The following is a 21,134-nucleotide window of genomic DNA, read 5'->3' as shown; positions in this document are numbered from 1 at the left end:
TTAAAAAAGGATTGGATAAGTTCTTGGAGGAGAAGTCCATTACCTGCTATTAATTAAGTTGACTTAGAAAATAGCCACTGCTATTACTAGCAACGGAAACATGGAATAGACTTAGATTTTGGGTACTTGACAGGTTCTTATGGCCTGGATTGGCCACTGTTGGAAACGGGATGCTGGGCTTGATGGACCTTTGGTCTGACCCAGTATGGCATTTTCTAATGTTCTTATGTTCTTATGGCTTACAGAGAAACATCCATAATATTAATCATACAATTCAAACTAAGTATGTCAGGGAAAAAGATAAAAGCATAAAGCATATAAAATAATAAAAAAAAGCATCTTAAAACAGAAAATATACAATTTTAATGAAATAAAAAACTGCAATGCATTGAAAAATAAAATGATTACATCAACCTGAAAGTCTCTGCAGAAAGAAAAGCTTTAAGCTCTTTCCTAAAAGATTTTACACATTTCAAGGTCAATATTCAGTAAGCCAGGCAGCAGCAGCAGCAAAGTTACCAGGGTAAATGTATCTGAATATCAAGCCAAATATTCAGCAGGAGGTATCTCTCACTGAAAATAAAAGGCTAAAGTTACCCAGATAAAGTTATCTGGGTAACTTAACCCTTAGTTGGCTTTCTGAATATTGGTTTTTTTTTTATAAAGTAGACAGTGAGCAGCCCTTCTCTCTCCCGATGTCCCCCACTCCCTCCTGATGCCCCCAATTAAAAAAAAAAAGTATACTTTGCAGACCAAAGTTAGCTAGAGAACTTTATCAGGCTAGCACTGATATTCAGAGCTAGCTGGGTAAATGTAAACCATGCCCCGGAATGCCCACATCCTGCCCCTTTTTTTATCTGGCTTTTAGCTGTGTAATGACTTACATGACTAAAATATAATCATTAAGCTTAGAGGGATATTCAAAACAGAGAGTTTGCCCACTAACTCTTGAACTTAGCGGACAAGCCCTTTTGAATATTTACCTCTTCTTGAAAGCAAAATAACAGATACAGAATATGCCAAGAAAATATGCAAAGGAAAATACTAATATAAATGAATATAGGTATAGAGCTGTAACTCAATTCCTCTATAAGATTACAATTACTCAAGCTACAAAAGATAAACCACCAAGGAAAATAAAGGAAAAGTGGCACCAAACAGGATCCACATTTCCAAACATTCATAAAGGGCATAATTAAGCTAATTCTATAGCAGATGATTTAACTAATGGGGATTGAAGGTTCCTCTTCGCATTAAGAAATGCTGTAAACTGGGGGGATTAAAGAAAACATATTTTACAGATTGAAATTTGATAATACACTTGCAAGGGTATCTAAGAAAAATAAAGCCCCAAGCTGCAAGACTGCAGGACGCAGCAATAGAAATTGTTTATAATGCTTTTGTGTAGACCTCGATATATTGGGAAACATCCTCACACTACAATTCAAAAAGGAACACTGTTTTTCTTCAAAAACAGGCACAATAGAAATTCCCAATCTGAGTCCAATGCCCAAAGAAATTAGTAAAGTAGCAGATGACACAGATTTCTCTTTTTCTCAAAGCCTCTGGGAGTTGGTTCCACAGTGTGGAGCCATTGTAGAAGACATCCTTTTGCGAGACTCATTTAGTCTCGTTAGCCGGGGATTAGGGGTATCCAGAAGTAATTTGCCAGCTGATTGTAGTGTCTTTGTGGGACAATATATTTTTAAAACTGTGCTGACACAGAGGCATTTCATTACTGAGAGCTTTATATAGCAGCATCAAAACTAAACTGAACTCTCAAAGCGACAGGGAGCCAGTGTAAGGAATAAAACCGGTGAAATGTGTTCATACCTGGATGTGCGGGTCAGAATTTGAGCTGCTGCATTCTGAACCACTTGTAAGGCTTTGATAGTGTTACGAGCGCGCGCGGGCGCGGTCGTCGTAAGCGGGTGGTGGTGAGCCCTTGGGCCACGGCAGGACTCAAGGAGGGGCCCCAAGCCCCACCATGGGAGGTGAGCTGAGCAGGCATGGTGAGCCAGGCAGGCAGGAACAGAAGCAAGGAGTCCGACCCTCAGCCGGACCTGCATGCCCATGGTAGCCAACACGGGGAAGTTGACTAATGAACGGTCCTCCGACTGTTCCCGGCCCTTTCGGACCTGCCGCAGGGAACGGCAATGGGCAGCAGGCCGGACAGAGGCGAGGGCAGACAGAGTCCTTATACAGAAGACGTCAGACGGGGGCTGAAGCAGACATCCAAGACAGGCTGAAGCAAGACACTGAAGACATCAGGGCAAGGGCTGAAGCAAGAAGGAAAGGTCCAGGCGAGCAGGAACTCCGATGCTGGGATACTCACATCCGAAGCCCCTTCGGCTGGCAGAAGCTCAAGAGCCCGTGGGACGAATCCCTCCTGTTGGCCACTCCAGGGCCCAACAGGACAGAAGGCTCAGGAACCAGACGAGGACGAAGGTCAAGGCAGAGACACGAAGACATCAGGAACATCAGGCAGAGACAGGACAAGGCGCCATCAAGACATGGAGGACCTGGATCAGCTAGGTTACAGGCGACTGTAATGCTCAGATCCAAGGTCCTTTGCAAGTGAACAGAAAGTCCTTAAATACTGGAGGTAGAAGGCAACTCCCTGGGAGGAGCTTGCCAGGACCGCCCACCGCTGGGCCTATAAGTCAGGTGGAGAGCTGCGGGCCAGCCCCTAGGAGAAGGGCATCGCCAAACAGGAAGTCCAAACGCTGGCAAGCAAGCCACAGGCACAGCTAGGCCTCTCAGGCCCTGGAGCAAGTCCCGGACGGAACACAGGCGAGGCCAGGCTTCAGAGCGGCCTCCGGAGGAAGGTAAGAGACCTCCTGTAGCGCAGCAACAGGGGGGATCGCAACAGATAGCCCAAGATAAAGTGAGTTGCAATAGACCAGACTGTTAAGGACATGTGCCTGAAGGCTAATTGTTGTATTTATTCAATAAGTATTAATGTTTTATACCTCTTCAGTATTATCCACCCTCCCTGTTAATTGTATTTTATCGGTTATTTGTAAGGGCACCGCCCAAAAGTTCTTGTTTTTTGTGAACTGATACGATGTGCGAACGGATATCAGTATAAAAGAGACTTTAAATAAATAAATAAATAAATAAATCTAAAATCGGTAAATTCGAAGTATGGCATAATTTTCCTTAATCTACAGAGTTTGAACTACATCCTTGATTTGAGGTTTGATGGAAAGCTCAGCATCTAATATTACACCCAGATTCTTCACTTTGTTAATGAAAGGGATAACAGTCCCTTCAAAATGAAAGACAGAGGGAAAGATTGAAGATGGACACTGGTTCAGCCTGATAATCTCAGTTTTAGTAATATTAGGGCTCATCTTATTATGAAAAATATACTTTGTGACTGCATTCAAAAATATTGATAGAAAACCCAAAGTAGTATTTACATCAGAGTGAACCGGAAAAAAATAACTGAATATCATTAGCATAAATGGACTACTGTAGTTCTAAACCAGGAAGCAATTTGGAAATTGGCTTCAAATAAATATAAAATAAAGATGCTGATAATGAAGATAATGAAGATCCTTGCGGAACTCCAGTATTTATTTAGAGTGTACCAGGCTGAAGCATTTTGTCCACAAAAAACCTGCTGAGATCGACCTGAAAGGTATGATTGAAACCAGGATAAAACATGATTTAATGGAACACAGTCAACACAGATTTACCCAAGGGAAGTCTTGCCTAACAAATCTGCTTCATTTTTTTGAAGGGGTTAATAAACATGTGGATAAAGCTGAACCGGTAGATGTAGTGTATTTGGATTTTCAGAAGGCATGACAAAGTCCCTCATGAGAGGCTTCTACAAAAACTAAAAAGTCATGGGATAGGAGGTGATGTCCTTTCATGGATTACAAACTGGTTAAAAGACAGGAAGCAGAGAGTAGGATTAAATGGTCAATTTTCTCAGTGGACAAGGGTAAACAGTGGAGTGCCTCAGGGATCTGTACTTGGACAGGTGCTTTTCAATATATATATAAATGATCTGGAAAGAAATATGATGAGTGAGGTTCTCAAATTTGCAGATGATACAAAATTATTCAGAGTAGTTAAATCACAAGCAGACTGTGATACTTTATAGGAGGACCTTGCAAGACTGGAAGATTGTGCATCCAAATGGCAGATGAAATTTAATGTGGACAAATGCAAGGTGTTGCATATAGGGAAAAATAACCCTTGCTGTAGTTACATGGTGCTAGGTTCCATATTAGGAGCTACCATCCAGGAAAAAGATCTAGGCATCATAAAACAAATATAATTGTATATTTGTTTAATTGTTCAATCTGTTTGATGTAATTTTCTGTTCCTTGTTCCGTGTAAACCGAAGTGGTATGCACTAGTGCATGAACTCCGGTATATAAAAGCCTTTAAATAAATAAATAAATAGAGGATAATACTTTAAAATCGTCAGCTCAGTGTGCTGCAGCAGTCAAAAAAGCAAACAAAATGTTAGGAATTATTAGGAAGGGAATGGTTAATAAAACAGAAAACGTCATAATGCCTCTAAATCGCTCCATGGTGAGACCTCACCTTGAATACTGTATACAATTCTGGTCGCCGCATCTCAAAAAAGATATAGTTACGATGGAGAAGGTACAGAGAAGGGCAACCAAAATGATAAAGGGGATGGAACAGCTCCCCTAAGAGGAAAGGCTGAAGAGGTTGGGGGCTGTTCAGCTTAGAGAAGAGGCGGCTGAGGGGGGATATGATAGAGGTCTTTAAGATCATAAGAGGTCTTGAAAGAGTAGATGTGAATCGGTTATTTACACTTTCGAATAATAGAAGGACTAGGGGGCATTCCGTGAAGTTAGCAAGTAGCACATTTAAGACTAATCGGAGAAAATTCTTTTTCTCTCAACGCACAATAAAGCTCTGGAATTTGTTGCCAGAGGATGTGGTTAGTGCAGTTAGTGTAGCTGGGTTCAAAAAAGGTTGGATAAGTTCTTGGAGGAGAAGTCCATTAACGGCTATTAATCAAGTTTACGCTGGGGTAGATTTTATAAATGTAAGCACGGACGTACTTTTGTTCGTGCACCAGGCGCGAACAAAAGTAAGCTGGATTTTATAAGATTCGCGCGTAGCCTTTAAAATCTGGGGTCGGCGAGTGCAGAAAGCAGGTGTAAATCTGCGCGCGCCAGCGGGCTGCTGGCGTGCCATCACCTGACCTGGGGGCTGGTCCGGAAGCCTCGACCACGCCCCTGGGCCCGCCCCCGACACGCCCCTCCATGCAAGCCCCGGGACTTACGCTCGTCCCGGGGCTTGCGCACGCCGCTGAGCCTATGCAAAATAGGCTCAGCGCACGCAGGGTGGGTTTGGGGTAGGTTTTCGGGGGGGTATGCGCTTTCCCCTTTGAAAATCTACCCCTTAGGGAATAACCACTGCTATTAATTGCATCAGTAGCATGGGATCTTCTTAGTGTTTGGATAATAGCCAGATTCTTGTGGCCTGGTTTGGCCTCTGTTGGAAACAGGATGCTGGGCTTGATGGACCCTTGGTCTGACACAGCATGGAAATTTCTTATGTTTCTTAACCAGTAATACCTGTTCATGTAAGCGCTGGATAAGAATATTATGATCGATGGGGTCAAAACCTTTGACCAATGTCTCCATGGAGTATTTAAGCCTGAATCCAAACTGGTATTGGTCCAATATACTCGGGCGGATTTTAAAAGCCCTGCTTGCGTAAATCCGGGCGGATTTACGCGAGCAGGGCCTTGCGCGCTGGGGCGCCTATTTTCCATAGGCCGCCGGCGCGCGCAGAACACCGGGACGCGCGTAGGTCCCGGGGTTTTTGGAAGGGGGCGTGTTGAGGGCGTGTCGGGGGCGGGACCCGATGACGCGGCATTTCGGGGGCGGGGTGCGGCGTTTCGGGGGCAGGACCGGGGGCGTGGCCCAGGCCTTCGGACCAGCCCCCGGGTCGGAGCACGGCGCGCCAGCAGTCCGCTGGCGCACGTAGATTTACGTCTGCTTCTCGCAGGCGTAAATCTACGGACAAAGGTAAGGGGGGGGTTTAGATAGGGCCGGGGGGGTGGGTTAGGTAGAGGAAGGGAGGGGAAGGTGAGGGGAGGGTGAAAGAGAGTTCCCTCCGAAGCCGCTCCGATTTCGGAGTGGCCTCGGAGGGAACGGTGACAGGCTGCGCGGCTCGGCGCGCGCCGGCTGCCCAAAATCGGCAGCCTTGCGCGTGCTGATCCAGGATTTTAGAAGATACGCGCGGCTACGCGCGTATCTTATAAAATCCAGCGTAATTTTGTTTGCGCCTGGTGCGCAAACAAAAGTACGCGAACGCGCTTTTTAAAAAAATCTACCCCACTGTGTTCAGATATAAAGTTTTTTAATTGTTTGAAAATCACAGCCTCAATGACCTTGGCTAAAAACATTGGTTGAAATGGATCTGTAATTATTGATATCACTAGGTCTAAATTGGACTTTCTTAAAAATGGGCATACAGCTGATTACGTTTGCAAATTACCTTCTTTTAAAGAATTGTTAAGCAAATCTCGTAGTGGGGGAATATTCACACTAGCCATTGATTTAAGGATAATTACTGGACATGTATTTAAGGGGAGGTTGGTAACCTTCATAGATTTTACCACTTGGTTGATTTAATTTGAGGAAATGAAATCAAAATCTTCCCATAGAGGTGTTATGTTTGATTCCATAGATTTGTTTGGCATAGCACTTGAGTTAAAAGTAGCACAAATATTTCAGAAACTGATGCAAACTTATTAGAAGATGCTGGGTAACTAGCCTGAAATGTCCTAGCTTTGGAAAAAGAATTAGAGAAAGTAAGTATTTTTACAACCTGAATGTTAGAGTTTTGTATGTTTGTGGGCCCCTGGGCCAAGGGAGTGATAGTACTACCCACAGGGAGGTGACCTGTGAGTCTCACCGTCGGGAGGCAAGGTCTCGGCAGGCTTCAGACACAGCTGTGGAATAGAGTATTAGAGAGAGAGAGGGACTTTCCGAGAAGCAGGCAGTGCAGAGACAAGCACAATGTTTGTGAGATGGGGTATACCCAGAGGGAATACCTCCAAGTAGTAATCTGGTAATGGTCCACAGAGCGGGGTACACCGATAGTCCTCTCGTAGAGATGGTTTGGTAGTGGCCTGCAGCGAAAGGTACATAAAAACATGCCATACTAGGTCAGACCAAGGGTCCATCAAGCCTGCATCCTGTTTCCAACAGTAGCCAATCTAGGCCATAAGAACCTGGCAAGTACCCAAAAACTAAGTCTATTCCATGCTACTGTTGCTAGTAGTAGCAGTGGCTATTTTCTAAGTCAACTTAATTAATAGTGGGTAATGGACTTCTCCTCCAAGAACTTATCCAATCCTTTTTTAAACACAGCTACACTAACTGCTCTAACCACATCCTCTGGCAACAAATTCCAGCAGGGTTCCTCAAGTAGATCAGGAATGGTAGTGGCCTGCAGCGTGGGGTATGCCAGAGGATTCCAACAGATGATGGTATAAAGGAGGTCCACAGGATGAGGTGCTCATAAGAGATCCTATGAAGGTGAATGCAGTAGTGGCCCGTAGCGCGGGGTACACTGGAGGTAGGAAGTAATCCAAGGATTCAGAGTACTCACAGCAGGTTCATTCCAGCAGTAGTCCTGGCAGAAGGCCCTCTGAGGAGCAGATAGCCAGAGACAAGGAAGGGCCCCTGAGGAGCAGGTACCCAGAGGGTGTCTCGCCAGAGTAGGAGCTGGAACGGAAGTCCGTAGCGTGAGGTGCAGAATCAGAAATGAGGGAACACGTTGCCAAGTCGTCAGTGGTCAGATTTGGTTGGCTTAAGTATCCGGGAGTGGAGACGTCATCAGCGGGGAACGCCCCCGAGGTTCCCACCAAGCAGCGTTTAAGCTGATATGATGCGCGTGCGCGCGCCTATGTGATCCCGGAGTTAAGATGGCGGTTGGCAGCGCCCACGCCATCCCAAGAACACCAGTTGGTTCAGCGGTAGCTGGCGAGGCCGCCACTTTCCCAATGGAGTCACTGAAGAGAAGAGAGAGGTGAGCAGAAGTGGTCACAGCCATCTGCGATCTACGGGCGTAACACTGAAACAGCTGCATAGGATTAATTATTACCAGAATCCTGACTAGATTTATACATAAAAGCCTTCTTAGGAGTGATTACTAGAGATGTGAATCGTGTCCTCGATCGTCTTAACGATCGATTTCAGCTGGGAGGGGGAGGGAATCGTATTGTTGCCGTTTGGGTTTTAAAAATATCGTGAAAAATCGTTAAAATCGTGAGCCAACCCCCTAAAATCCACCCCCGACCCTTTAAATTAAATCCCCCACCCTCCCGAACCCCCCCCCCCAAATGCTTTAAATTACCTGGTGGTCCAGAACGGCGGCGGTCCGGAACGGCCCCCTCAATTGAATCCTTTTGTCTTCAGCCGGCGCCATTTTGCAAAATGGCCGCCGCAAAATGGCGGCGGCCATAGACAAAAATGATTCAACGCAGGAGGTCGTTCCGGACCCCCGCTGGACTTTTGGCAAGTCTTGTGGGGGTCAGGAGGCCCCCCCAAGCTGGCCAAAAGTTTCTGGGAGTCCAGCGGGGTTCAGGAAGCGATTTCTTGCCGCGAATCGTTTTCCTTACGGAAAATGGCGCCGGCAGGAGATCGACTGCAGGAGGTCGTTCAGCGGCGGTCCGGAACCCCCGTTGAACGACCTCCTGCAGTCGATCTCCTGCCGGCGCCATTTTCCGTACGGAAAACGATTCGCGGCAAGAAATCGCTTCCTGAACCCCGCTGGACTCCCAGAAACTCTTGGCCAGCTTGGGGGGGCCTCCTGACCCCCACAAGACTTGCCAAAAGTCCAGCGGGGGTCCGGAACGACCTCCTGCGTCGAATCGTTTTTGTCTATGGCCGCCGCCATTTTGCGGCGGCCATTTTGCAAAATGGCGCCGGCTGAAGACAAAAGGATTCAATTGAGGGGGCCGTTCCGGACCGCCGCCGTTCTGGACCACCGCTGGATCCCCAGTTAATTTAAAGCATTTGGGGGGGGTTCGGGAGGGTGGGGGATTTAATTTAAAGGGTCGGGGGTGGGTTTTAGTGTGCCGGTTTTCCTGCCCTCCCCCTTCCCCTGATTTACGATTTTTTAACGATAAATCGGGGGAATTGGTATTGTATCATGGCCCTAATGATTTTTGACGATTTAAAATATATCGGACGATATTTTAAATCGTCAAAAAACGATTCACATCCCTAGTGATTACTTCATTCCTACAATTGTTGAAGGCTACATTATATTCATTGAGGTCATTCACAGTTAAGGTCTTGCACCAATGCTATTCCAGACAATGAAGGCCTGACTAAACCTTTCAAATCATTGGAGTACCAAGGAGCCGAATAATTTCTCCTATATAATGTTCTGTAATAAGGAGCATTTTCATCAAGAGATTTCTGCCAAAATGACACAGCAGAGGCAACATCCAGAGATCCTAGATGAACTAATCCTAAGAAGCCATTTCTGTCATAACAGCTCAATATCAATCTGCTTCACGTAAACATAGAAATGCTATTCTGGGATAAAAATAGAACATTTCAGGAGGGGATGGTATGATGAAGGAATTTGGTTAGTGGTTACTCCAAAAAAATTGTTAGAAAAAACTAATTATTAAAAATAAGATCTAGAGTACATCCTAACTGATGGATGGGATCAAGGACAACTTGTTCCCATTTTAGAGTGTGCATAGCTGTTGTGCTTGGAGGTGGACTCTTGTTCTGGAGCAGTGTAGGGTGGCTCCCTGGTTGGACCCAGGAAGCACCTGCCACCAGGAGTAGAGCACAGGAGGAGACAGAGGCTAGTTGGAGCTTCACCACTGGAAGCCTGTGGTGCCCCGGGTGGAGCCCTTGGGGACCCAAGCCGCTTGGATTTAGGTGGGCCTTGCAGGGTCTCCCAGAAAGGAAGTTCAAAGGTGTGCCCACCAGGATCAAAGATGCACGGTCAATCTCTAGACTGGAGACCTGAGGAATCAAGAAAGGCCAGTACAGTGTCTGCGATGACAAGGCTAGGAGCAGGGCCAGAATCCAAGAGGCATGGTCAGTAGTCGCAGAGGTTAAGTTCCAAAGATCAGTCTGAGAGTAGTCAGCCAAAGCAGGGGTCAAGTTCCAAGGATCAGTCCGAGAGTAGTCAGTCAAAGCAGGGGTCAAGTTCCAAGGATCAGTCCGAGAGTAGTCAGTCAAAGCAGGGGTCAGGTTCCAGAGATCAGACATGGTCAAGGAGGCAGGCAGAGGTCAGTATCTGGGCAGCGATCACCTTGGTCAAGGGTAGGCAGAGGTCAGTACCAGAGAGACAGTCCAAGAGGTACTACCTGGGGGAAAGCAGGAATAGACAGATGCTGTTCCAGCGTCCTCCTGGAACAGGAGGACACTGGAACAGGACTGGAACAAGACTGGAACAGGCGATGAGACATGGAAGCAAACTAGTACACACACGGTGTCGACCCTATTGCCGAGGCAGGCAATTCCTCTTGTACTGTGTTTAATCAGGGCGCGCCGTGGAGCTTGGACCCACCCCTGGCCCTATAAGGACGCTGAGCCCCACCGTGAGGCCTGGTGCACTGAGGAAGGCCCGGCGACTGCCGCCACAGGACGCCGAGGCCTGGAGGAGCTTGTGGCGGCTGCTGGAGAGGCTGACCCGGGACCTGCAGAGGAGATGGAGAGATGAGCGGGCCTGTGTGTGGGCTGAGAGCGGACGGAGCGCACAACAATAGCATTTAAAAAACCTTCATAAGCTGGCGATAAAGGTATAGAATCAACATGTAAATTGAAATTGCCTAAAACTATGATCTAGTTCAAATTTAATTTAATATGAATAATGTTTTCAATTACTGAGGGGCTGGGCTGGGCGGACAGTAAAAAAGATAAATTCCTCTTTTTTTTTAAATTTAAACAACCACAACCAGTGCAGCAGTGAGATAAGATACCGAGGCCGAATGGAAGCACTCGGTACTGATAGTGCTTGGGGCCTACTAGAAACCTCAGGTATTTGCGATGAGATGGAATTATCGCGATATGAGTGTATGCGTCCTGGAGGTCTAGAGAGCAGAACCAGTCTCCTCTGTAGAAGAGGAAGAAGAGAGCCCAAGGTTACCATTTTGAACTTCTCTCGCTGGAGGTACTTGTTGAGGGCACATAGATCCAGAATTGGACGAACGCCTCCCGATTTTTGGAGATTAGAAAGTACCGGGAATAGAACCCTAGGCCATGCTGAGAGTAGGGTACTGGTTCTATTGCCTTGGACTGGAAGAGGAGGGAGACCTCCTGTTCCAAAAGGATGGAGTGATCGGATGTTCTCCACGTCGGTAGAGGTGGGGAGTCCGGTGGAATGGAGAGAAAGTTCAGACGATAACTTTGAGCAATTATCGCTAGAACCCACTGGTCTGAGGTGATTGAGTGCCACCTGTTGTTGAAATGGCACAATCGACCTCCCACTGGTATGTGGGGGCAATGGAAGCTGGCTGCTGCTCTCTATGCAGGAGTCAAAAACCGGAAGCAGGGCTCGGCTGAGGAGGTGCTTGTGGCTTTTGTTTTCGTGTCTGACGAGACTGGGCTTTTTGAAATGGTCTCGTAGAATGGGTTCTAGTTGGTGGCAGGTAGGACTTCTTCGGGTGGAAGAATGACTTCTTAGAGTCCTTCCGAAAGGGCTGGTTTGAAGAGTACTCAGAAGGCATCAGAGAGAGCTGTCTTAGGGTCTCATGATGGTCCTTGAGTTCCACCACTGTTCATTGAATGTGCTCGCCAAACAGATTATCTCCTACACAAGGCAGGTTGGATAATCTGTCTTGTACTTCAGGGCGAAGGTCAGAAGACTTGAGCCAGGCCCATCGTCTTGCCAAGATAGCAGCTGCAAATACCCCGGTAGCAGTGTCAAAGATATCGTAAGATGATCTGATCTCATGCTTGCCTGCCTCAAAACCCTTGTTTACTAGGGTTTGGAGTTGCTCTTGAAATTGCTGAGGCAGGAAGTCTGTTAAGTCTTATATCTGCTTAAATAAGACCCTATTATATTGGGTCATATAGAGCTGATAAGAGGCAATTCTGGAGATGAGCATTGATCCCTGGAAGACATGGTGACCAATGGCATCTAGAAATTTCTGTTCCTTGCCTGGGGGAAAGGAAGTGTGAGGTTTTGATCTCCTTGCTCTTTTCTGGGCAGATTCGACAACCACAGATTGGTGATCCAATTGAGGTTTGCAAAAGCCTGGAGCTGACTGAATGAGATAGGTGGTGTCAGCTTTCCTGTGGACTGGAGCAACAGAGCCAGGATGTTCCCAGTTCTTTTTGAGGAGATCCAGAAGAACCTGGTGGATAGGGATGGAGGTTATTTCCTTGGGAGCATCCAGGAATTGTAACAGCTCTATCATTTGATGCCTGTCATCTTGTTCAGTCTGCAATTGGAAGGGAACCAATTCAGATATCTCCTTCACAAAATTTATAAAGGACTGGAGGAGAACGCTTTCTGCTTTCAGTAGGTGAAGGTGGTGAAGGCAAATCATCGGTGTCCAGGTGTCGTAGGGATCAGCACCTGCTCCTCTAGGGACTAGAGGAGGACAGGGCGGTGGGATCCCTGAAGGTCCTGGTCGAGGCTCCGAAGGACTCGAAGGAATAACTGGAGGCATCAATGAGGGCATCGAAGGCACCTGTGCAGGCATCGAGGGCATTGATGGTTGGCTCGGTGGTGCCGATGGACGCATCGGCACCGATGGGTGGATCAGTGGCACCGACGGATGTATCAGCATCGACGGCTGAGGCTCGGCAGAACTCCTGATGGAGGGATGCGGAATGGTGTTTCTCTTCCCGATGACAAAGCAAGCGGGGAGGGCACCGGAGCCATCGGTGACCCGGGGTACATCGGTGGAAAAGCAGCCATAAGCGCTTCCATCCTCGAGAGCAGCGGTGCCAACGCTGCTGGAATCGGGTCAGTGGTTGGTTCTGCAATTGGTACCGATATCGGTGCCGGAGGAACCTGGAGTCGATGCATCGCCTTGTCGATGGCCTTCTGAACCATCCGGTCCAGTTCTTCTCGGAGACCTGGAGCAAGCAGCCCCGGCTCCGGAACAGAAGAAGGAGGCAGAGGCATAGCCGGAGGGACCACCGTTAAAGGTGGAGTCGCGGCTCCTAATACCCTGTTGGGTGAGGGTTGCCTCGGTGACCTGGTTGCCGAAAAGGTCGGTGCCTTTTCTGGACGGGGCTTCTTCGATGGTGGCTCGGATGATGGCGAGGTCGATGATTTTGCTCCCTCGATGGTCTGAGACTTTCGATGCTGATGGCGATGTTTATCTCTATGATCTCCTCGGTCCTGAGGGGGAGTAGAGGGTGTCAAAGGCCGAGAAGTCATCGATGCCGGACGGTCACCGGCCGGAGGTCGATGCTGGCGCAAAGTTGACGGTGCCGGTTCTGACGTCGTCGATGCAATAGATGACGTCGGGGTTTGAGCATGGAAAAGAAGTTCCATCTTCTCCATTCTAGCCTTGCGACCTTTTGGTGTCATAAGGGGACATTTGATGCAGGTTAGGACATCGTGCTCACATCCGAGATACATTACCCAGACTTTGCGAGGGTCTGTGATGGACATGGTGCGATTACAGTCCGGGCACCGGCGGAACCCCGACGCCATGGCTATGAAAAAAATTGAGCCGTGGTACGGTCGACGGCCAGTAGGCTGCGAGGGCCAAATGACAGTAATTGACGGAAAACGGGTAAAAAACTTACCGGAGTACCGCTGCTTGAAAAAGTTGAAGGAGGGACCCCTGTGGGGTAAATTTAATTTTAGTAATTCCATGAGGAAAATTCCTGTCAGGAATCTCTGAAGAGCTCCTTAACCGCGTGGCTACTGCTGCACGGAAAAAAGAAAACTGAAGAGGGACCCCTGCTGGCTGCAGGGTTAGTGCCATGCTGGGCATGCCCAGTAGGGGCCAGTCAAACTTCTGGAAACTGTTCTGTGATTGGGCTCCATCCTGTGATGTCACCCATATGTGAGGACTACCATCCTGCTTGTCCTGTGAGAATTAGTAATACATAAAACATCAAGGCCACTTACAAGATCATGATAATAAAGAATCTTAGATCTAATCAAAGGTGCACTAATAAGACACTTAAAGGGGTGCAAAAGCGCACATTGGCGCATGGATGTTGGAACGTGCCCAGGGACATAGCCATTTTATAACTTGACACAAATATGTGTGCATGTTATAAAAAAGCCTGGCCATGCACACGTTTTCCTAATTTTAAGTGTGCATGTGCCTAGTCGCAAAAATCAGGTTTCTACCATGTAAATCTGGGTATTTCACAACGAGGGGGCGGATTTTAAAACCCCTGCGTGCGTAAATCCTCCCGGATTTACGCGCGCAGGGCCCTCCTGCGCCGGCGCGCCTATTTTGCATAGGCCGCCGGCGAGCGCAGAGCCCCGGGACGCGCGTAAGTCCCGGGGCTTTTTAAAAGGGGCGTGTCAGGGGCTTGTTGGGGGCGTTGCCGAATAACGCGGCGTTTCGGGGGCGTGATGCGGCGTTTTGGGGGTGGCGACGCGGGCGTGGTTTCGGCCCGGGGGCGTTCCGGAGGCGTGTCCGCGGCCTCTGGACCAGCCCCCGGGACCGGAACACGGAGTGGGGCAGCCGGCCGGCGAGCGCTGATTTACGTCTGCTTTTCGCAGGCGCCTGGTGCACGAACAAAAGTACGCGATCGCGTATTTTTTGAAGATCTACCTAAGTGTGTGACCACGCCATAACCATTTTCACCAGTTCAACCACTAGTTCACGCAGTCAAGAGTTAGGACTTCAAAACTCCCTTGGTTTAATAGTCTGCACTCCCCCCAGTTACCCCAGGTCCTTTAAACCCATCAGAAACAGCTATTTGTTTGTTTTTTTTAAGTTACATCTCCTCCATAGCAGAAGTATACTTATGTGGCGCAGGACCTGGGTGCATGCCCAGGCACATAAGTACTTATGTGCATATCTCTTGGTCCTGCCCTAGAACACTCACAGTTCGCCCATGCTGCCCCCAGACCATGCCCCTTTTTGAATCAGAGTGGGATGTGCGCACAGTGGGAGATGCACACTCATATAGGCTGCTTTTAAAATCCGCTGGGTGCAAAATGTCCTACATGGGTGCATATCTCCTGATTTTTGCGTGTGCCGGGCTTTTAAAATTCACCTTTATGAGTGTTGATCAACATAGATAACTGCCTGATTCATTTTACATGTTGTTAAACAGGAGGGCAGCCTAGCAGTGCTTCCATAATACTTTTGAAATATATTATCATAGTAGCCGATACCCATAACCTTTTTTCTGAAGTTTGTACTCCCCACCACGCTCTCTTGTTTACTTATTTAGAGCCAGTAAAGGAAGTGGTACAGGAAGCCAGCAGACTATGACTGGTTTTCTGAGAAGAGAACAGTGTGCAGCAACAGGAAGTAGCTGCGTAGTTGGATACATCTGCATCATAATTCCAAGCAGAGAGATTACTGATATTTTGGGCAGAAACAGCACTCTTGGCAAGTGCACTGAAACCAAGAGAAGGTTTTTCAGATTATTTATATGAACATTTTTACTTTATGAATAAAACAACAATGGATTTCCGAAATGTATCAAACAGATCAGAAGTAATGACATGGGGTCCTGATGCATTGGCAGATTATTTTAAAATGGTAAGTGCAATAATATAAATTGTTAAAGCACATTTTTATCTCAGAGAAATATCTATTAAAGCTGAAACAAAAAGTTTTCAGGGCTACTTTTAGTGGCTATCTTACACAGAAGTGAAATTATCATGTGACTCGCTTTCACTGCCTTGACCTGCCTCTTTTACATTTTAGATGTTCATTGGTTTGCTTTTAGTATTTTGTATGATAAAGAAACACAAAATTAGTATTAGACATATTGAACTGCCTATTAGACATGTGCATGTAGTGAATCCAGATTAATTCATACAGATAGATTATCCTAATGTCTGAGTATAGTGAGCAGCTATCAGCCTCCTAGCAGGCATTGTGTAACACCTTATTTGATTTATCTGATGTTTTAAATACAAGTACAGTCTCAGTTTCCAAACAAAAGTATATTAACATATCAGAAGCATTTTGAAATATGATTGAGAAACTATGTTCAGACTCTACACATGTCAATGAAATCCTGGGAACTGGAGGGACATTTGCAGTTGGGGATAGGGGCTGTATTAATTTCTGAATGTCTATGTGAGCTCTGTGAACAATATAAATTTATTATTTCTTAGCAAGGGTGTAGGATGGAACTAGGCAGTACAGACTAAACTGGCCAGCAAATTTCAAGCACTCAGGGGATGCAGTCCCACACATGGCATGAACTTTGGACTATTCACTCATTCAGGCCTAGAACAAGAATTGCATAGCTTTATTTTGAAATATATAACTAATATATCTATAATGCAGACAAGGTGAGACAGAAGTCAGGAAAGCTTCCTAGAAATTACTGAGAAAGGAATTAGTACCTCCACAAGAAACACACATCTTTGAGACTGAACAATGAAGTTAAATTATTTAGGGTAAAATCCTTGGTTAAGAAAGGCCTTAGGCCTCAGTTTAACAATATGGTTTGATATCTGGAGATATTTGTCCTTCTGCAATTTATGGTGTGCTGCTTAAAAGATATCTAGTCTTGCGCAAGAGATATACAGCTTTTTCCCAGAGAGATTCACTCCTGTGCAGGATTTTGCTGCAGGCCTCCATATTTCACCAAACAGAAGTCATTCTGATATATTAGGAGAGGTACAAATAACTTTTGACTTTATAAAAAGTTATTCTTTTCTGTAGGAAGGGGGGGGGGAGAGAAAGCTTGTATGTATGTGTTTTTGGGGCTGGGGAGAGAGACTTTCTCCCCCTCCCAAACACACACAAACATTTTCTCCACTCACACACTCACTCTGCCCCCACAGAATGTGAAGGCACCACCAGCAGCAGCCTCCACCTTGGGCCTGCGTGGCATTGAGATGCCTCCTCTCTTCCATTTGTGGGGATGACACTGCTCCCCTCTTTGGCCTCGCAGGTCCTGCCACTGCTGATGCTCTGGCTCCTCTCTTTGTCTGGGGCTCAACCTGGCCACTGCTTCTCCACCTCTCTCTTCGTCCAGTAGGGCCAGACCACAGCTGCAGCTTCCGGCATATCTTTTAGGCTGGGAGTACCTCGCTACTGCTGCTTTTATGCTCTAGCTTCTCATGGTGCAGTTCCTAATTTCCCAAACAAGCTGACTGAACCATGCAAGCTACAGAGCCCTGCACATGACAAAGTGCTGATGTTTGAACTGTGCACTGCATGAGAGACTGTGCGGGTGGCAATATTTAGTTGTAGGCACCGGTGCCAAGCTAGAGGAGCAGTACTCTGCAGATAACTGGAATGGCAGGCCCCTAACTGCATCTGTACCTGAAGGGCTAAAATCCAGACATTTTACCCCTCATTCTGGCTTCCTGTTAGGCCCTTTAACATCTGTATTATCTGGAGAAAAAAATGGACAGTTGGCAAACCTACCTGTTTGACAGTTCTTTCAAAAACGCAAATTAAAGTTAAATAGAAAAAGCTTGAAAGCTAACAGTATATGATAGTTTATTGATATACATTCAGGTATTCACACCCCTTCCTCCTTATTCCCTATCCTTTCAAGAACATAAGACTTGCCATACTGGGTCGGTTCAAGGGTAATTCAGCTCAGAATACTGTTTCCAACAGTGGCCAAGCCAGGTCACAAGTACTTGACAGGATCCCAAGGGACAGATAAATTCCAAGCTGCTTATCCCAAGAATAAGCAGTGGATTCTGCAACTCCACCTTAATAATGGTTTATAGATTTCTCCTCCAGAAACTTGTCCAAACCATTTTTAAACACAGCTACACTTATAGCTTTAAACCCCAATCTCTGGCAATGAATTCCAAAACTTAATTATGCATTGAGTAAAAAAAATATTTCTCTTATTAGTTTTAAATGTATTACCCAGTAATGTCATTGTGTATCTCATAGTCTTTGTACTTTTTGAAAGAGTAACCTACTGATTAACATTTACTCGTTCCACTCCACTTGTTATTTTATAAACCTCTATCATATCTCCCCTCAGATGGATCTTCTCCAAGCTGAAGAGTCCTAACCTCTTTAGCCTTTCTTCATAGTGAAATCGTTCCATCCCCTTTATCATTTTGGTCATCCATCTCTGTACCTTTTATAATTCTGCTAGGTCTTTTTTGAGATGTGGTGACCAGGACTACACACAATAATCAAGATGAGGTCAAATCATGGAGCAATACAGAGGCATTATGATATTCTCTGTTTTATTCTCCATTACTTTCCTAATAATCACTAGCATTCAATTTGCTTTCTTGGCTGCTGCACATTTAACAGAAGATTTCAACGTATTATCAATGTTGATGCCTAGATCCTTTTTCTGACCAGGGTGTACCCTGACCATCTGCCTCCCCACCGGCAGAGTGGGGAGGCAGAGGTCTCCTCGGAGCTCCATTCCATGCTATACACGTCAACTCCTCAGTACTCACCTTGTGGTGCTGGCTCCTCACCACCAGGTATCCTTAGTATGCCAGCTTTTCAGCCTTGCCAAGCTCCTCCTCCTTGCCTGCACCACACAAAAGCCTCAGTCCTACATAACCCTGTTTATTCCCTGCTTTGATGCCTTCACATTGAATCTATCTTGGCTCCTTGCCCTCCCCTTGTTGCCCTGTGGCCTTCTGAACTTTATTTCCTTTGCTTTCTGGTCATCCAGTTTTCTCGAAGAATGCTGGGCTGCATAGAGAGAGGAATATCTAGTAAGAGAAAGGAAGTGATGATCCCCTTGTACAGGGCCTTGGTGAGGCCTCACCTGGAGTACTGTGTTCAGTTCTGGAGACCATATCTCCAAAGGGACAGAGACAGGGTGGAGGCAGTCCAGAGAAGGGCGACCAAAAAGGTCGCCCTTCTCTGGACTTATGAGAAGAGATTGAAGAATCTAAATATGTATACCCTGGAGAGGAGGAGCAGGGGTGATATAATACAGACTTTCAGATACTTGAAAGGTTTTAATGATCCATGGCCAACAACAAACCTTTTCCGTTGGAAAAAAAAAAATCTGTAGCACTAGGGATCACGATTTGAAACTCCAGGGAGGAAGACTCAGAACCAATATTATCCACTATGATGCATAGAACTCTTTCCTGGGTGGTAACTCCTAAGATAGAACCTAACATTGTGTAACTACAGCAAGGGTTATTTTTCCCTATATGCATCAATGTATACTTGTCCACATTAAATTTAATCTGCCATTTGGAAGCCCAATCTTCCAGTCTTGCAAGGTCCGCCTGCAATTTATTACACTCTGCTTGAGATTAAACTACTCTGCATAATTTTGTGTCATCCGCAAATTCACTCATTTATAAATATATTAAAAAGCACCAGTCCAAGTACAGATCCCTGAGGCACTCCACTGTTTAACTTTTGCCACTTTTGCCTCTATGAAAACAGACCATTTAATCCTACTCTCTGTTTCCTGTCTTTTAACCAGCTTGTAATCCACAAAAGGACACTGCAACCTATCCCATGACTTTTTTGTTTTCTTAGGAGCCTCTCATGAGGAAATTTGTCAAACGCCTTCTGAAAATCCAAATACACTACATGTACCGGCTTAGCTTTATCCACATGCTTATTCACCCCTTCAAAAAAATGTAGATTTGTGAGGCAATACTTCCCTTGGGTAAATCCATGCTGGCTATGTCCCATTAAACCTTTTCTATCTAAGGGGGTTATTTTCGCGTGCGGTAGGATGCAAAGCTGGAGGGGAGGAGTTAGGGCTGGGAGGGGAGGAGTCAGCCACAGCACCGCTGCCGGCGATAATGTGAGGGAATATTATCGCTGGCAGTACTGCAGCAAATAGCACCACCTTTTACGGTGGCGCTATTTGTGCGAAATGCTGCAGCTGGCCGCACCGCCATGGTGTGAACAGCTGCGGCCTTTCGCAGGCCCGCCCCCCCCCCCCCCCCGCTTCCTTTTTTGCTGGATTCATCATTCTGAAAGTAATTCCCTGACTGAAGGTAATTACCCCAAATGCCTCAAATCTGCAGTTATCAAACCTATTCTAAAAAAGAACAACTTAGATCCTGAAATCTTCACGAACTATTGCCCCATCTCAAACCTATTGTTCATAGCCAAAACCATTGAAAAAGTTGTACACACCCAACTTGACGACTATCTTGAAACAAACAACATTCTACCTCCAACTCAATATGGATTCAGAAAAAACCTAAACACAGAATCTCTCCTCTCACTAAATTTATTTATTTATTTATTTATTTTAGTTTTTTCTATACCGGCATTCGTGAGAGAATCACATCATGCCAGTTTACAATAAACAGTGGAGTGAGAAAAGGAACAATGAACGAAATAAATAATAGGTGCTAAACATAAAATAGTTACAGTTACAATAAAACAGGGATGAGTACAACTGGGAGCAAGAGGAAAAATGAAAGGAACTTTAACATAGTATCTTAACCGAAGTATGGTGGGGTACATTACAAGAATTATGTGATTTAAAATGATTTAAATGACATAATACTAAGAGGCTTCGAATTATGTGATTTAAAGAATTATGTGATTTAAAGAATGTATGAGATTTAAAGAATTATGTGATTTAAAATGATTTAAATGACATAATACTAAGAGGCTTCGAGAAAGGTGAAAAATACCTACTCATCCTCCTTGATCTCTCAGCTGCTTTCGACACAGTAAACCACAATATACTGTTACAATGACTGACTCAAATCAGCTTAACTGACACCACCCTACAATGGTTCTCTTCCTATTTATCTGACAGAACCTACCAAGTTTTAATCAATAACAGCCCATCCAAAAAGATCAACCTCAACACTGGAGTTCCCCAGGGATCAGCGTTATCCGCCACCCTATTTAACATATACCTTCTCCCCATCTGCCAATTACGCCGACGACATTCAACTTCTAATTCCCATCCAAAATTCGATCGAAGACACCTACAAGAAAATCTCAACTCTAGTTATCTCAATTAAACATCTCCTAAATTCTCTGAAGCTCAAATCAACATAGACAAAACTGAAATAATACTCATGGACAAAAAACC

At 45.8% G+C, this 21,134-nt stretch overlaps 1 protein-coding gene across 2 annotated transcripts in view; it reads left to right on the top strand.

Moving 5' to 3' along the window:
- Positions 1 to 15,461: 15,461 nt before the first annotated feature.
- LCP2 (lymphocyte cytosolic protein 2) overlaps positions 15,462 to 21,134 on the top strand; it is a 326,171-nt gene continuing 320,498 nt past the window's right edge. Inside the window, exon 1 of one of the 2 annotated variants that reach the window (XM_029583581.1) lies at positions 15,462 to 15,685. In XM_029583581.1, coding sequence (XP_029439441.1) covers positions 15,593 to 15,685 — 93 coding nt within the window. In that variant the 5' untranslated portion in view covers positions 15,462 to 15,592. The remainder of the gene's footprint in view (positions 15,686 to 21,134) is intronic. The other variant, XM_029583580.1, reaches the window with a different exon arrangement.

The sequence above is a fragment of the Rhinatrema bivittatum genome, chromosome 18, assembly GCF_901001135.1.
Source record: "Rhinatrema bivittatum chromosome 18, aRhiBiv1.1, whole genome shotgun sequence".
Taxonomy (NCBI): Eukaryota; Metazoa; Chordata; class Amphibia; order Gymnophiona; family Rhinatrematidae; genus Rhinatrema; species Rhinatrema bivittatum.
The sequence above is the reverse complement of the archived record's forward strand: the minus strand, read 5'-3'. Positions and strand labels throughout refer to the sequence as shown.